Source organism: Primulina eburnea, chromosome 11 (genome assembly GCF_022965805.1).
Source record: "Primulina eburnea isolate SZY01 chromosome 11, ASM2296580v1, whole genome shotgun sequence".
Classification (NCBI taxonomy): Eukaryota; Viridiplantae; Streptophyta; class Magnoliopsida; order Lamiales; family Gesneriaceae; genus Primulina; species Primulina eburnea.
In genome coordinates, this window is record NC_133111.1 from 33,206,010 (window position 1) to 33,223,093 (window position 17,084).

Here is a 17,084-nt window from a genome sequence, read left to right on the forward strand (position 1 = left end):
TTGCTGAGTAAGATTCCTCTTTCATTGCATCTCTCATTCAATATCCTTGAGTGACTGCTCGGCTCTAAAAGCTTTGGCAACGGCAGTAGTATAGTCGGAAGGATCGACGAGTATCACATCACGATGGATTGTAAACCTCATACCATCTAGGAAATGTCGTAACTTTTCCGCAGCATCATTAGCAATCAAGAGCACAAAATGATAGCCCGTATCAAACTTCTGTACAAACTCAGCCACAGATAAATCCCCTTGACGGAGACACATGAACTCTCTCTTTAGCCTAGAACGAACATCAGAAGTGAAATATTTGTCTTAGAACACCTTCTTGAAATCCTCCCAAGTCAATGTCGCTAGATTCACCCCTCGCTCTGCTCTCTCCCACCATAAGGAAGCGTCGCCTTCAGTAGATAGAAGGTACAACGAACTCGATCAGCATCCGCCATATCCATATAAGGAAAAATAACCTCCAAAGATCGAATCCGTCCCTCAGCAACAATCATTAGTGCCATGAAAATCCTCGGGGTACATCATCCTAAAACACTCATATGCAGCCTCCGTTTGGACCCTTGCACCATTTCCTACGTGTTGCTCTAGTAGCCTTACCGGCAAGTACATGGGCACTAGCATCCTGATTAAGTGGAGGCTGTGGAATCTCCTCCGCACGTCTATCATCATCATTTCTACGTAAAATCTTTCTAGGAGGCATCTCTGTATACGTCGTCCAAACCACGTAACCAACATGCATTTAACATTTTACATGAATCATACAACTAACATTTATATCATGTTTCAAATAATCATTTAAAAGGAATTTTAGCGTATAAGATATAAAACAGTAAAAACTCACATACTTGAGGCGTGACTTCCTGAGCTCCTTTGGGGAATCCTTGGCTCTGATACCAACTGAAACGTCATCTACTTTTTTTTCTTTCTTTTTTCATAAACTCAAAAATGACTGATTAAAATAATTTAACATTTCCATAGATCATAACAATTTAACATTCGAAACCTCCATACCATAAAACCCTAAATCGTCGACTAACAAGAAATCCTACATCGACCATTAAAAAGAACAACTAACACCAAAATAAAACACACAAATCTCTACTCATTCTTTAAAAATAATATTTTAAATTTTTTTATATCAAGCTAATAAGGAAAGTATATGTCCCTCGAGAATGTACTGCCACACTCGATCCATTCCAGCGTCAGCGCCTCCTCACATCATCAAATCTGGCAACATTCAAACCTAGTGATTCTAATGACTCAGCATATTCTAAACATGAGTAGCAAATAATATATATACAAGGATATGCATTAAAATCATACCTTTATTTAAAATATATTTGTGGTCATAAATAAATCATAAATCGTCAAATCGTGAAGCTGTAAATCATTTATCATTTTGGGTGAAGTTTGATCCTTGAAAGTGACTAGCATTTTATCCTCTGGTCGACTAACTAGTCTTCAGCTCCACATGGCCCATGGGGAAGGGCACTAGGCACTACCATGGAAATACATTCGTTGGGCTCCCTCTGATGCCTTTTCCCGTAAACGGTCTCTCTTTGGGCCTTCTCTCTCACAACATTATCATAAAATTGTAAGTTCATTGTTCCTTCTTAAAACGGATCCCCCACATATCCTCTATCCTTTGTCACAGTCAATTCACATCCCTCAATTTTTTTTTTCCTTTTTCCTTTTAAAGTATAAAATATCATGACTTTCAAAAATAGCATTGTTAACATTAAAAATTGCACAATTTTACCATAAATAATAAAATATCATATTTTCATCAAAATCGTTACTTTATATTATTTAACATGTGTTATGATCCTTCGGGACACTGCCAACCTTTGACGTATTACCCAAGTGTAAAATGACTGTTTTGCCCTTGGACGTAAAATTTCTCGATTTTGACTTTTTCTTACTTTTAGTGACACATGCTTATACCAAATAATTATTTAAGTTTAAATCTAATTTTTTATAATTTTATTTAGCATAAATTTAAGGCTTTTGATTTAATTCATTAATTAATTATTTGTAGAGTGTTTTAATCCTGGTGTATTTCAAACTTTATTATTTTCTTCCCAAACTTTAAACATAGAATTTTTATTACCTAAACTACCCTTGCGATCCATGAACCACCCGATAGACCCATGGTTTGAAACTTATCCCCTTAAATTCGAAATTTGACCTTTGCGTGAATGACCGACGATTTCGGTTGGGAATAAATCTAGCAAGCGGACTATGTCAAGTAATAGTATTTGGAGATGAGTCCAGGTATCGTACCCACAGATATCGATGTTTAATTACTAGAATATGAATTATTTTTCCTAATTTAGGCTAATAAAGTTCAAATGGTTAGAGATAAATTAATTAAAACTAAATTAAACAATTTAAATAACTTAACTAAAGCAAAAAAAATCCAAATTATTAAATTAGATGAAAATTCAAATTATTAAAAAAGACTAAGGCGCACAACGGTACCGAGAAAATTTATAATATACGTGTCAAATTCATATTCACTAAATTATTTATTTAATTCACGACGGAATTCTCAAAATTATTTATTAAATCATTCCTCGAATTAATAAACCTCATTAAATCTAACAGTCCAATTATTCCTAACTGGATTTAATTAGATTCAACCGCATTATATCGCGGTGAAATTCCAGTTTTTAAAGCTAAAGTCGCGTACTGAAACCGAATACTATTTCTAGTCGGTTTAACCATGTTTTGATTAATGTATGAAGGAAATATTAATCTATCGCCTTTCGGTTTTAGATTAACCAACAAATATTCTATTTAATTAGCCAGATTAAAAGAACACATGATAAATGACATCAATCAATGAATAAAATAAATAATTGACTTGAATCAAACATAAAAAATAATCAGTCTCGGCCATATCGTGGCCTTAGTCTATAAAAATCTACTCCATAAATTCAAAACAAAAGTGCCAATCTATATTTAAATTCAATGAAGAAAACATAATTAAGAAGGAATGAAAGGAATTCTATGTGATTTTGGCGTGTATTAGGAATTCCTCCTGCTTTAGCCTTCTGCCCTTCTTCACTGCCTCTACCTTTTTTCCCTGTATCTCTTCTGCTCTTCTTTCTTCTGTCCTCTGTTACGGCTCTCCTTCCGTGCTGGTACTACTTCACAGTAGTCTTCTGTTCTGCACATCCGTCTATCCCCTCTCACTGTACGCTTCTGCCTTCTTTTATATTTTTCAACGGGCCTCCTCCTTCAAATCTTTTTTAAGCCCATCTCAGATAAAAAGAAGTGTAGATAAGATCTTTATCAAGATTTACATAGATTCTTCCAAAATTTAAATATCATCAAAGAATAAAATACAAGAATATTTTATTTCCTTTCTTTTGATAATTTTTTTCCTTTGAAGTCTTGTTATTGTATCTTATCTCTTAATTTAAACACTTTTAACTTTTATTCAAATCTACAATTATTAATTCAAATAATCACATAATTATGGATACAAATTTTAGATAAGGGCATATATTATAAAATCAAATCCCTAGAATCTATGTACAATTTGGCCTTATCAATTTCCCTACACTTAGCCTTTGTTCGTCTTCGAACAAATCAGAGAATAAAATATACAGAAGAAATATTCAATGATTCACCACAAAAAATGACACAATCAACACTTTTCAGCCTACCAAATTCCTCCATACTCAATCAAAATATTAAACTTCGAAAATAATAAAATTCACCTTCATTGCAACTTTAAAACTCAAGCATTCACTAGAAAAGATCAAGATAATGAGACTTGTCTAGTGTGGAAGTCAAAACTCATATTCCTCAAAGGTGTTTTAGTTCAAGAAGTCATATATTCTGAAATTTGTTTTTTCATATATATATATATATATATATATATATATATATATATATATATATATATATATATATATATAGGTTTTCAAGGAGTGTTTTAGTCCAAACTCATATTTTTTCATATTTTCCTAAACATATATATATATATATATATATATAGATATATATATATATATATATATATATATATATATATATATTAAGAAACTCTCCATATGCTTGCTTTTATACCTTTTCCATTAAATGTTGGAGGAATATGACCTGGTCAATAGGTCTTTCCAGGATTATAACGTTAGGCCACGGCTCATGGCTACAATAAAGGTTGGGAGATTCGAAATGAGACAAAATAAACAATTCTTATCAATTATCAACACATAGGAGTTATTGAAAAATTTTAATGCTCTAAAGGGGTTTATTTCTCTCAATATTAAGGTAGAGGAATAGTGTATATGCTAAAATTGGGTAGTTGACGTGGGATTTTGAAGGAATATGAATGGGGGCTAACTGTATGTCTTTGACACACTTCATTCAATTTTTATAGGCTCAAAATGGGATACTAGGAATATAATGATGCATTGGGTAGGCTTGAAAACCTCAAACGGTCTAATGATCGCCTAAATCATCCCCAAGTCATTTTCCTTTGTATTTTCGCCTCGAAAGATAATCAGACAAGCTCTAGATTGTTTTTTCTTCTTTTTTTTTTCAATTGTTTTTTCATGAACCCACCTCTTGCCAATTCATAATTAATTCATGTAAGAATGACCTAAAGTGCATAGATGATGTCTCAAAATATGATACAGAACCAGTTTGTGCTCAAATCATTCGGCTACAACTACAGCTCATCTCAATCAGTTCAAGGTGTGATTCAAAGTGATCAAAAAACTAGAAAGTCAGTTAGTGTGTCATGTAATCACAAGTGCAGTTTCTCAAAAAATAACCAGGAAAATTTTCATGCTCGAGGATTAAACATTGAAGCACATGCTAAGTGTTGTGACGTGAAACCAAACACAAATCAAATCCCCACAGTTTAGATTTACACTGCCCTCAGTGTCATGCCATTCAAAAAATATATAGAATTTGGATGTAAAATAATAAGAGAACGCTTCTCGGCAGTATGCTTTAAGATCCATGGAGTACAACATGGAGATGGTAGAATTCCTCAGTGTTGGTAATCTCTTATTTAAACAGTTTTGCTTTTCCAGAGTCTAACTAATCTTACTTCATTCCAATATTCCATGCACACACCAAAATCACAGAGGATTAACCTAATAGACTGAAATAGTAAAAAAAAATGAAACGAAATAAAATAAATCACTGGGTTGCCTCCCAGCAAGCGCTAAATTTCTTGTCTATCGCTAGACAACTCCCTCTATTAATTAGGTTGGATCATGCAAAGGAGTACTCGGATCCTCTTGCTCCACAATTCCTTCATGAAAAATTTTCAATCGATATCCATTCACCTTAAAGGGATTTCTAGAATCTCCACGGATTTCTACAACACGAAATGGAAAAACTTCAGTAACAGTAAAAGGTCCGGACCATTTGGAACGAAGTTTATCTGGCATGAGTTTCAAACGAGAGTTATAAAGAAGAACTTTTTGTCCAGACTCAAATTCCCTGTGCACAATCCTTGCATCATGCCACTTCTTTGTCTTTTCCTTGTAGATTTTCTCATTCTCATATGTATCAAGACAAAATTCCTCCAGCTCAATGAGTTGTAGAAGACATTGATCACCTGTAGCTTGCACATCAAAGTTCAAAATTCAGTAGCCCATAATGCCCTATGCTCTAGTTCAACAGGAAGATGACAACCTTTTTCATAGATCAAACGAAAAAGGGAAGTCCCTATAGGGGTTTTGAATACTGTTCTATACGCCCACAATGCACCATCCAATTTACTAGCCCATTCATTCCTCGAAGATCCAACGGTCTTCTCAAGAATTTTCTTAATCTCCCTATTTGACACTTTTACTTGACCACTAGTTTAAAGATGATAAGGTGTTGCCACCTTGTTCGTGATCCCATATTTAGCCAAAATATATTCAAAATTGCGATTACAAAAATGTGTTCCCCCATCGCTAATAATGGCTCTAGGTGTGTCAAATCTTGCAAAAATGGTTTTCTTTAAAAATTGGATCACAATCTTAGGGTCATTGGTTCTACAAGCATTTGCTTCCACCCACTTGGATACATAATCCACAGCCACCAAAATATATTTATTTCCTAAGGAATCTGGAAAGGGCCCCATGAAATCAATTCCCCACACATCAAACAATTCACAGACTAAAATATTATTCAATGGCATTTCGCGTCTCCTTGAAATATTACCAAAGTTGGCATTCATTGCAATTTAAGACATAAGTGCGTGCATCCTTGAACAGTGTAGGCCAGTAGAATCCAGCTTGAAGGATTTTTTTGTGGCCGTTTTACTTGCCCCAAAATGTCCTCTAGTTGGACCACTATGACAATGAGCAAGTATAGAACTTACCTCCTCCGCTGGAATACACCTACGGATAATTCCATCTGCACAGATTCTAAACAAAAGAGGATCTTCCCAAAGATAATATTTTAAATCCGAAAAGAACTTCTTTTTCTGTTGATATGTAAGATGAGAAGGAATAAATTTGCATGATAAATAATTGACAAAATCAGCATACCATGATAAATTAGAGATGACATAAAGTTTCTCGTCAGGAAATTCATCTCTAATTACATACTTACCTTCCTCTGGCTTCTCTAATCTCGATAGATGATCAGCAACTTGGTTTTCAGTCCCCTTGCGATCCACAATCTCTATGTCAAATTCTTGCAGTAGAAGGATCCATCTTATCAATCTTGGCTTGGCCTCCTTCTTGTTTAAGAGATACTTCAAAGCTGAATGATTCGTGTGGACTATCACTTTACTCCCTACAAGGTATGGCCGAAACTTTTCCAAAGAAAAAACAACAAACAACAACTCTTTTTCTGTGGTAGAGTAGTTCAATTGAGCTCCTGAAAGTGTCATGCTTGCATAGTAGATTACATGCAAGAATTTGTCCCTCTTTTGCCCCAAAGCAGCTCCTAAAGCAATATCACTTGCATCACACATGAGTTCAAAATGTAGATTCCAATCTGGTGCGACAATGATCGGTGTGGTGGTCAACTTTTGCTTTGATACCTGAAAGCTTGTAAATAATCCTCAAAAAAACAAAAGGAACATCTTTCATTAGCAAATTAGTTAAAGGCTTAGTAATACTTGAGAAATCCTTGATAAATCGCCTGTAAAAACCTGCATGCCCAATAAAGCTACGAATTCCTTTGACATTAGTAGGAGGAGGAAGCTTTTCTATGATCTCTACCTTAGCTCTATCCACTTCAATACCTTTTTCAGAAATTTTGTGACCAAGGACAATTCATTCCCTTACCATGAAATGGCATTTCTCCCATTTAAGTACAAAATTTGTTTATTCACATCTTTTTAGCATTTTTGACAAATTAACCGAACAGGAGTTGAAAGAAGAACCAAAAACAGAAAAGTCATCCATGAAGACCTCAATATAATTTTCAACCATATCATGAAAAATTTCCATCATACAACGCTGGAAAGTAGCAGGAGCATTACAGAAACCAAATGACATTATTTTATAAGAAAATGTACCATAGGGACAAGTAAAAGTCGTCTTGTGTTGATCTTCGGGGTCTATTGGGATTTGCATATATCCAGGATAACCATCTAGAAAACAATAAAAAGCATGACCTGCCAAAAACTTTGACATTTGATCAACAAAATGTAAGGGGAAGTTATCCTTTCTTGTGGCGTCACTCAATTTGCGATAATCAATACAAACACGCCACCCAGTCACAGTTCTAGTGGGGATTAATTCGTTATTTTCAATTTCAACAACAGTGATTCCCTTTTTCTTAGGAACAACATGCACAGGACTTACCCACTTGCTATCGGATATAGGAAAGATCATACCTGCATCAAGGAGTTTGATTACCTCTTTTTTGACGACCTCTTGCATAGCTGGATTCAATCTCCTTCGAGGTTGAGTAGTCGGAGAGTGCTCCTTCTCCATTAAAATTTTGTGCATGCACATGGATGGACTAATCCTCTTGATGTCAGCTATGCTCCATCCAATGGCACATATGTGATCCTTCAGCATTCTCAAGAGCTTATCTTGCTCATCACCTGTCAAGGAAGAAGAAACAATTACTAGCAGTTTATCTTCTTCCTTCAAAAATAAATATTTTAAATGAGGAGAAAGTGGTTTGAGTTCGAGGAATGGCATAGAAGCAGTTTCTTCTATGAATGGTTTAAGTGATTTTGGAATATGTCCAAGCTCCCCAATCTTTGAATTCAGCGATCTTGGTAGTGGCTTTGATCCCTCCAAGAAATTCATACATTCCTCCACCTCTTATCTGTCTGATTCCGTGGACTTTGGGTTCACCAAAAGCATCTCCAGTGGGTCTTCAATAAAAGTATCATGCACACTACACTCAACAATATCATCAATGGCATATATTCTATAACAATCAGAAGATCCACGATATTTCATACTACAAAAAACATTAAAAGCTACCTTCTCATCATTCAACCTCAAAACTAACTCACCTTTTTGCACGCCTATGAGAGCTCTTCCAGTAGCTAAGAAAGGACGACCTAAAATTAAGGGGATCTCACGATCCTCCTCCATGTCTAGCACAAAAAAGTCAACTAGAAATATAAATTTATCAACCTTAACCAAAACATCCTCTAGAACCCCTTTAGGATATTTAATAGATCTATCAGCAAGTTGAATGGAAATAGTGGTTGATTTAACTTCTCCAATCCCCAATTTCTCAAAACAAGAATAAGGCATAAGATTTATGCTAGCACCGAGATCACACAATTCCTTGTTAAAATTAGAACTACCTATGGTGCAAGGAACGGAGAAAACTACCTGGATCCTTAAACTTTGGAGGTAGTTTATTTTGCAAAATAGCTGAACACTCCTCAGAAATTTTAACAGTTTCAAAATCAACAAGTTTCCTCTTTATAGTCAAAATATCTTTCAAAAATTTAGCATAAGAAGGCATTTGAGCTAAAGCCTCTGCAAAAGAAATATTTATGTGCAATTTCTTAATAATTGCAAGAAAGATTTATGCTAGCACCGAGATCACACAATGCCTTGTTAAAATTAGAACTACCTATGGTGCAAGGAATGGAGAAACTACCTGGATCCTTAAACTTTGGATGTAGTTTATTTTGGAAAATAGCTGAACACTCCTCAGAAATTATAACATTTTCAAAATCAACAAGTTTCCTCTTTATAGTAAAAAATATCTTTCAAAAATTTAGCATAAGAAGGCATTTGAGCTAAAGCCTCTGCAAAAGGAATATTTATGTGCAATTTCTTAATAACTTCAAGAAATTTTGAAAATTGATGATCCAATTGTAATTGCCTTGCTCTTTGAGGAAAAGGAAGTGCATTAATATCAATATAATCACTAAAAATCAAATTCCTTGCCTTTCTTACCTGTCTTCCGTGTAGGGGTGGTGTGAGTGTTCTGTTTCTTAGAATTTTCTGTCTTTGATTCCATTCCTCCATATCTGTAGAATTCTGCCTCTTTGGTTCCTCATCCTCGGCCTTGATTACTGTACTCACTGCATTCACTCCTTTCGGATTTTTCTCAGTATCGCTTGGTAGTGTTCCAAGAGGTCGATTTGCTAACTGATTGGCTATTTGACCCATTTGAGCATCCAACCTTCGTAAGAAAGCGTCATGATTCTGCAGTCTCGTCTCCATCCCCACAAAATGTTTCATCATAAAATCATCATAAATTGGTCTTTGATGTTCTTGCTTGAATCCTGGAGGTGCTGCAGGTACCAATAATACTTGTTCTCTCACTTGTTGAAGTATGGGTAGTGGAGGAAAATGTGTTGGATTAAAGGAATTCTCCGTATTCTTCCAAGACAAATTAGGGTGATGCTTCCATCCTGGATTGTATGTGGAACTGTATGGATTGGATTGATGTCTCCATTGCTTCCCCACAAAATTCACTACTTCTTCATCAAAAATGGGTTGTTCCTCGATGACTATTCCTTGGACTTGATTTGCTTGATTTGATTGCAGCTGAGAGAATTTATGGGCCAACCCATCAATCTTAGCAATAAGTGCATTCAAGATATCCATTTCAAGAACTCCTCCCTTCTTTTCTCGTTTAATGTCCGGCCAACCAGCACTATTTTCGGCCATATTTGAAATTATTTCCAGTGCAACTCGTGGAGTCTTCCTATATAAGCTACCATTGGCTGTCGCATCTAGCATGGAACGCACGGAAGGATCAACTCCGTTATAGAAAATCTAAACTTGCTCAGATAAAGAGAAACCATTTTGAGGACAGCTCCTCAACATTTTCCTAAATCTTCCCCAAGCTGTATGTAGTGTCTCCCCATCCTTTTGACGAAAAGATGAAATATACATACGTAGTTGTGCTAGCTTGGTGGGTGGAAAATATTGATTCATGAACATTTCCACCAAACCATTTCATGTAGTAATGGAGCCAGCTGGTAGATCTCTAAGCCATTTTGCTGCTTCACCATGCAAAGATAAAAGGGAATAGTCTCAATCTTATGGCAGCCATGCTCACTCCATTGAATTTGATTGTGTCACAGATAGATAAGAATCCCTCCAGATGCCTATTAGGATCCTCGGTCTGCGATCCTCCAAATCTCACTTGATATTGTATTATTTGAATGATGGATGGCTTCAACTCAAAATTATTTGCTTCCACGGTAGGACGAGTAATATAATGCTTGAACCATAACCTCAAGTAGTTTGTCTAGTAAGATCATAGACAGTGCGCTCATCCTCCTCGTTGGCCATTGCTTCCATCCCTGTTGTTGAACATTGTCCTCTGATTTTAATTGTTCTTCCACGTTAGAGTCTGAGGATTTCTCCTTTTGTGCTCTACGTATCCATCGAAAAGTATTCTCAATCTCTGGATCAAAAGGCTCTAATTCCGTGTCTCCTCTGGCACGGCTCATGCACAGCTAGATAAATCCTAAAGATAAAAAACAAACTTCAAACGTACGAATATGCGTAAAATCAACAAAATTAAATAAAAACCTAATCTCAAGAAAATAATAAATCCTAATATTAAACATTTGAATCCTCGGCAACGGCGCCAAAAACTTGACTGGCGATTTCGGTTGGGAATAAATCTAGCAGGCGGACTAGGTTAAGTAATAGTATTTGGAGATGAGTTCAGGTATCGTACCCACAGAGATCGATGTTTAATTACTAGGATATGGACTATTTTTCCTATTTTAGGATAATAAAGTTCAAATGGTGGAAGATAAATTAATTAAAACTAAATTAAACAATTTAAATAAATTAACTAAAGCAAAAAAATCCAAATTATTAAATTAGACGAAAATTCAAATTATTTAAAAACGACTAAGGCGCACAACGGTACCGAGACAACTTATAATCTACTTGTCAAATTCATATTCAATAAATTAATTATTTAATTCACGACAGAATTCCCAAAATTATTTATTAAACAATTCCTCGAATTAATAAACCTAATTAAATCTAACAGTCAAATTATTCCTAACTGGATTTAATAAGATTCAACCGCATTATATCGCTGTGAAATTTCAATTTTTCAACCTAAAGTCACATACTGAAACCGAGTATTATTTCTAGTCGGTTTAACCATGTGTTGATTAATGTATGAATCAAATATTAATCTATCGCCTTCCGGTTTTAGATTAACCAACAAATATTCTATTTAACTGGCCAGATTAAAAGAACACGCGATAAATGACATCAATCAATGAATAAAATAAATAATCGACTTGAATCAAACTTAAAACATCAAAAATAATCTATCTCGGCCCTATCGTGGCCTTCGTCATTAAAAATCTACTCCATAAATTCAAAACAAAAGTGAAAATCCATATTTAAATTCAATGAAAAAAACATAACTAAGAAGGAATGAAAGAAATTCTCTGTGATTTTGGCGTGTGTGAGGAATTCCTCCTGCTTTAGCCTTCTGCCCTTCCTCACTGTCGCTACCTTTTCTTCTTGTATCTCTTTTGATGTTTCCCTTCTGCTCTTTTTTCTTCCGTCCTCTGTTACGGCTCTCCTTCCGTGCTGGTACTACTTCACAGTAGTCTTCTGTTCTGCACATCCGTCTCTCTCCTCTGACTGTACGCTTCTGCTTTCTTTTTTCTTTTTCAATGGGCCTCCTCCTTCAAATCTTGTTTAAGCTCATCTCAAATAAAAGAAAGTGTAGATAAGATCTTTATCAATGTTTACATAGATTCTTCAAAATTTTCAATATCATCAAGGAATAAAATATATGAATATTTTATTTCCTTTCTTTTGATATTTTGTTTCCTTTAAAGTCTAGTATTTTATCTTTTCTCTCAATTTAAACACTTTTCACTTTTATTCAAATCAAAATTATTAATTCAAATAATCATATAATTTGGGATAAGAATTCTAGATAAGGTAAAATATTATAAAATAAAATCCCTAAAATCTTTGTACGATTTGGCCTTATCAATGAACCCGCCGAGCCATCTCTAAATTTTATCAAACCACGCCCGAGCCAAACCCTGACCAACAAACCTAGGGACGCTCCTGACCAACGATGACCCAAGGACCCATCCCCTAACTCATGCAAACCTTCCTGAACCTAGACCCGAAGCTGTGTGTGTCGCTTTTTTTATATCCTAGGACTCCTACTCGATTTAGGACTCACGTGCCCCCTTAACCCATGATCTCCTCTGGCCCTCACCTTCCTCGGACCATGCTCAGACCCGACCAAACCCATTCCAAGTCCATGAACCAACGCAGCAGCCATGCGAACCAGAACAACCGTCGTGCGTCCTGTAGAACCCAATTTCATACACGTACAACCTATGCATTTTTTTAATTCGTTAAATAATTTATTTTAATTTAAAATGAGTTTAGCCATGCATAATTTATTTAAATGCATTATTTTAAATATAGTCATGCTTATGTGATGCACGCTAAAATACTTTTCGAGTTTCATGTTTCAGGCATTTATCCGAGGCGGGATTGAGGAAAAGACCCGGTGACGACTCTTGGCAATTTTAAAGATGATATTTTATTTTAAGTTGAGTTTGGGGGCATTTTAAATAATTTATCGAGTTTTAGCATTTTTAAGCCTAATTTATTTATTTAGTAATTTTAAGACTTTAAAACTTTTAAAAGTTTAACAAGTGTGCACTTTATTTTATAAGGGGATTTTATTTTAAGATGAGTATAGTTAATTTTTGAACTAATTTATTATTTGTGTCAAAATTTTTAACTAGTATTTGATTAGCATGTTATTTATTTTAATTAAGCAAAATAAATTCCCTAATTAAGCACAAAACTCACGCACACATTACACACTTTTACACTCACCTGTCACGCTTAAACACACACACACTCTACCAATTCTAGTTTTATTATTTTAAAAGAGAAAACTAGGGTTCTTCATTAGCATAGCAGCCGCCCACCCCCTCTTCAAATTCCAGCAAGGTTTTCGTGAATTTTATTGCAAGAAAACGGTGCCACGTTCGACCCGGATCAACCTCGCTTCTATCTCCGCTTCGGTAATGTCGTTCTGTAACGTTTAAAATTCAAAAGGCACGTATATTCTGTTCTTTCTGCATCAATCTTGTCATAGTATGCGTTGTGTATTTTTATGCGTGAAAATCCATGTGTGACATTCGTCGTTTGAGCGGAAAATGGTTTGAATGCGTTTGAAATACTTTTTAGATCTGAAAACTCGTAACTCACTGTTCTGTTGAAAACTGCGATTTTTCTGTCGGGATTTTGAGAAAACTTTCAACTACAAAATTGTAGAACTTTGCGATGCCTTCGATTTGATATAAAATTTAAGATTTTTGGATGAAAAGTGAGTGAGTTATGATGTTTTTCGTGGGACTGCTCAAACTGCGTTTTCAGAAAGTTATGATATTGATGTATCCTTGAAGTTTCAGTGTTGCAGGCTTCGTTGGGGATCGACGGGTGATCGTTGCTGCGTCTAGGTATGATTAGTATGAGGTTGGGATGTTATTTGATACGTCGTATAGTGTCGATAGGCACTCGAATGCGTTAGGAGTCGTAGGAAACGAATTGGTGTCATTTGCCATGCTTTGAATTGTATGTGTTGTAAGGTGAACTCATTGCTTTGGGTGTTTGTACGAATTTAGTTGATGTTATGGCATGCTAAGGTGAGTCTCGGGGTGTCGTTTCATAGTCCGTGCAACCGAGTCTAGAAAGTTGAGCGAAGCATGTACATAATTTTCGTAAGTTCGCGACTACAGTGGGTACACGGACCCGCACACGGACCCAGTCACGGGGTCCGTGCCTTTGTTTTCTTCTCGGCGTCTTTTTCCAGTATCTACACAGACCCCTACACGGATGAGGGCACGGGGTCCGTGCCTTTGGGTTTCATTTAGTGTATATTTCCAGTACCTACACGGACCCTCCCCCGGACCCTGACACGGGGTCCGTACCTTTGCTTTCCTTCGGTGTCTATTTCCAGAGCCTACACGGACCCCTACACGGATGTAGGTACGGGGTCCGTGTCCTTCTTTTTTGGGAAAAATAATTTAGTATGCTTTGAGGTTAGACGTCATGGTTTAGTGCAAGGATTATCAAGGTCGCATCATGGGAAATTTTAGAATGTCCTAAGTAATGATTGAATTCGAGAGTAAGTATGATTTATACGTTAAATTATGCAAGTTAAGTATGCAATTTCATGTTAGTATGTGCAGCAACGGCCCCAGTCGAAGTCCAACGAATTCTTCAACGCCAAGTAAGTATGATGACGTGCAAAGAAATATTTTAAGTTTTTGAGGTATGCTAAATGTCTTGTGACCAAATTATGAATGAGTTTGGAAGTCAGTGAACGTGGCCGAGGACCTCTCCACCCCGTTAAATTATGAACGGGTTAGATCGTGGTTGGAAAGCGTTAAATTATGAACAGGGACCAACCAGCCCGTTAAATTATGAACGGGGATCTCATGTATGTGGCAGTGGATACGTCCCTGTCAGCCCAATACTGTAGTTTGTCTGATCAGGCGTTTATTATGTTATGGGTCACTTGCTTTGAAACATCCTCTACGCAAAAATGATGAAGCTATGTAAGTTCAAGTATGCAGTATGTTTATGAAAAGTTTATGTTGATGACACGTCTAGTCATGTACGTACGTATGTTCAAGTTTATTATGCAAGTTCCAGTTTCAAGTTATGTATGTCCTATTTTAAAGTTGTATGCGATTTTATTACGTAGTACTTGTTATCCCAGTTTATATGTGTTGAGTCTTTAGACTCACTAGACTTGATCGATGCAGGTGACTATGTTGATGAGGAGACGGGAGGTTGCGACCAAGGGGCAGGCTTGGACTGAGCGGGAGGCTAGACCCGAGGACCACATACGCTATTTTAAGTTTTTAAGAAAATACATTTATACTCTGATTTTATGATTGGGTTGTGATACTTTTCGAGACAGCTTCTCTTTTAGCAAATTTTAATTGTGATGATTGATTTTAAAGATATTTTATGAATGATGAGTGACGACGGTGTGGATGTTTTTATTTAAGAAAATTTTTAATTTTTCCGCAAATGTTAAGTATGAAAAGTACGGTTCGTTACAGTTGGTATCAGAGCCATGTTCTTGTAAAAGGTCACGCCTACTGCCAGACGCAAGAAGCTCACGAAGTCACACCTCAAGTCTATAAGTTTAAAGTTTTGCATTATTATGTTATGTAGTAAGCATCAAGTTATGATTTCTGTATGTGCCTGTTTTAAGTTGATTTACGTGCATCATAAAATATTGATATGTGTTCATGCATATTGGGTTTACGTGTTGGGTGAATTATTGGAAGAGTATGCCTCCTTGACGTTTGGTTGACCGAGAAACAGGGGATGAGAACAGAGAGCACCGAGTAGAGGACAGGGAACATCGAGATGAGGATAGGGCCAATCCTCCACCACCTACACCACCAGATATGCAGGCTCAGATGCTTGCTGGTATGACGCAGTTCTTCGCATAGTTTGCGGGAAACCAGGCAGCAGCAATGGGTGCAGGGGCGAGGCCCCAACCAGAGGCAGTATACGAGAGGTTCCGGAGGATGAGTCCTAAGGAGTTTTCGGGTACCACTGACCCGATGGTAGCAGAGGGATGGATTAAGTCCATAGAGGTAATCTTTGACTTTATGGAAATGGCCGACGCAGATAGGGTCAGATGTGCCACGTTCCTTCTGACAGGGGACGCCAGATTATGGTGGGAGAGTGCATCAGTGGCAGTCAATTTGCAGGTGCTGCCTTGGAGTGATTTTAAGGAGGTTTTCTACTCCAAGTACTTCACTGAGGAAGTGCGAACCAGACTCACCAACGAGTTTATGACGCTGCGGCAGGGGGACAGTAGCGTGGCAGAATTTGTTAGGAAGTTTGAGAGGGGATGTCACTTCGTGCCCCTCATTGCTAATGATGTCCAGGCGAAGCTAAGGCACTTCTTAAATGGTTTGCGGCCGATCCTGCGCCGTGACATGAGGGTAGCTGGCCCTACTTCTTATGCAGTTGCTGTTTCTAGAGCGCTGGCTGCAGAGCAAGACCAGCGGGATATTGAGGCGGACAGGCAGGGCAAGAGGCCATACCAGGCACCACCGCAACAGCAACAGCAACAACAGCAGAGACCCCAGTTTAAGAAGCAGTATCAGGGGCCACCTGGGAAGAAACCGTATCAGGTACCAACTAAGGGCAAGGGTCCCATTCAGCCGCAAGGGGCGCCACAAAGACCAGTTGTTTTTCCCGTGTGTCCAAAATGCAACCGCCAGCATCCGGGATAGTGCCTATATGGGTCAGGCAAGTGTTTTAAATGTGGAGCTACGGACCACATGCTGAAAGAGTGCCCACAGTGGAAGCAACCAACCCAGGGCAGGGTATTCGCCATGCATGCTCAGGAGGCGAACCCAGACACTACTCTACTGACCGGTAACCTTTCCTATCTAAGCTCAGTATTAAATTCCTTGCATTACCTGTTTAACTTTAATTGAGATTACTAGTGTTTTAGTTGGAATATTAGGTGTATTTTGTTGCTTGAGGTTATGGTAGAATAATTGGGATATAAGCTAGTTTGTTGTGCTAACGCATCTCAGGAAACATTTTCATTAAGAGATCATCCACAACTGCACTGATAGACTCAGGAGCCACTCACTCCTTCATATCGGAGAC

General features: G+C 37.0%; 1 protein-coding gene across 1 annotated transcript; it reads right to left on the reverse strand.

The window, feature by feature from the left end:
- Positions 1-8,252: 8,252 nt before the first annotated feature.
- Positions 8,253-12,738, reverse strand: LOC140805541 (uncharacterized). The gene is made up of 5 exons (XM_073161808.1): positions 12,592-12,738; positions 9,354-10,181; positions 9,025-9,142; positions 8,750-8,927; positions 8,253-8,706 (listed from the first exon to the last, which is right to left on the reverse strand). Exons 1-5 carry the CDS (start codon positions 12,736-12,738, stop codon positions 8,253-8,255), a joined length of 1,725 nt encoding a protein of 574 aa, XP_073017909.1.
- Positions 12,739-17,084: the final 4,346 nt, after the last annotated feature.

What these genes read in the sequence shown, in the direction of transcription:
- LOC140805541 (XM_073161808.1), bottom strand. Translation starts at nt 12,738, where the DNA reads ATGAAATTGGGTTCTACAGGACGCACGACGGTTGTTCTGGTTCGCATG. An exon ending in CTCCATTCCTTGCACCATAG is followed by an intron (nt 8,928 to 9,024) that starts GTAGTTCTAATT and finishes TTTCTTTTGCAG; the next exon opens with AGGCTTTAGCTCAAATGCCT. An exon ending in CTCCGTTCCTTGCACCATAG is followed by an intron (nt 8,707 to 8,749) that starts GTAGTTCTAATT and finishes TCTCGGTGCTAG; the next exon opens with CATAAATCTTATGCCTTATT.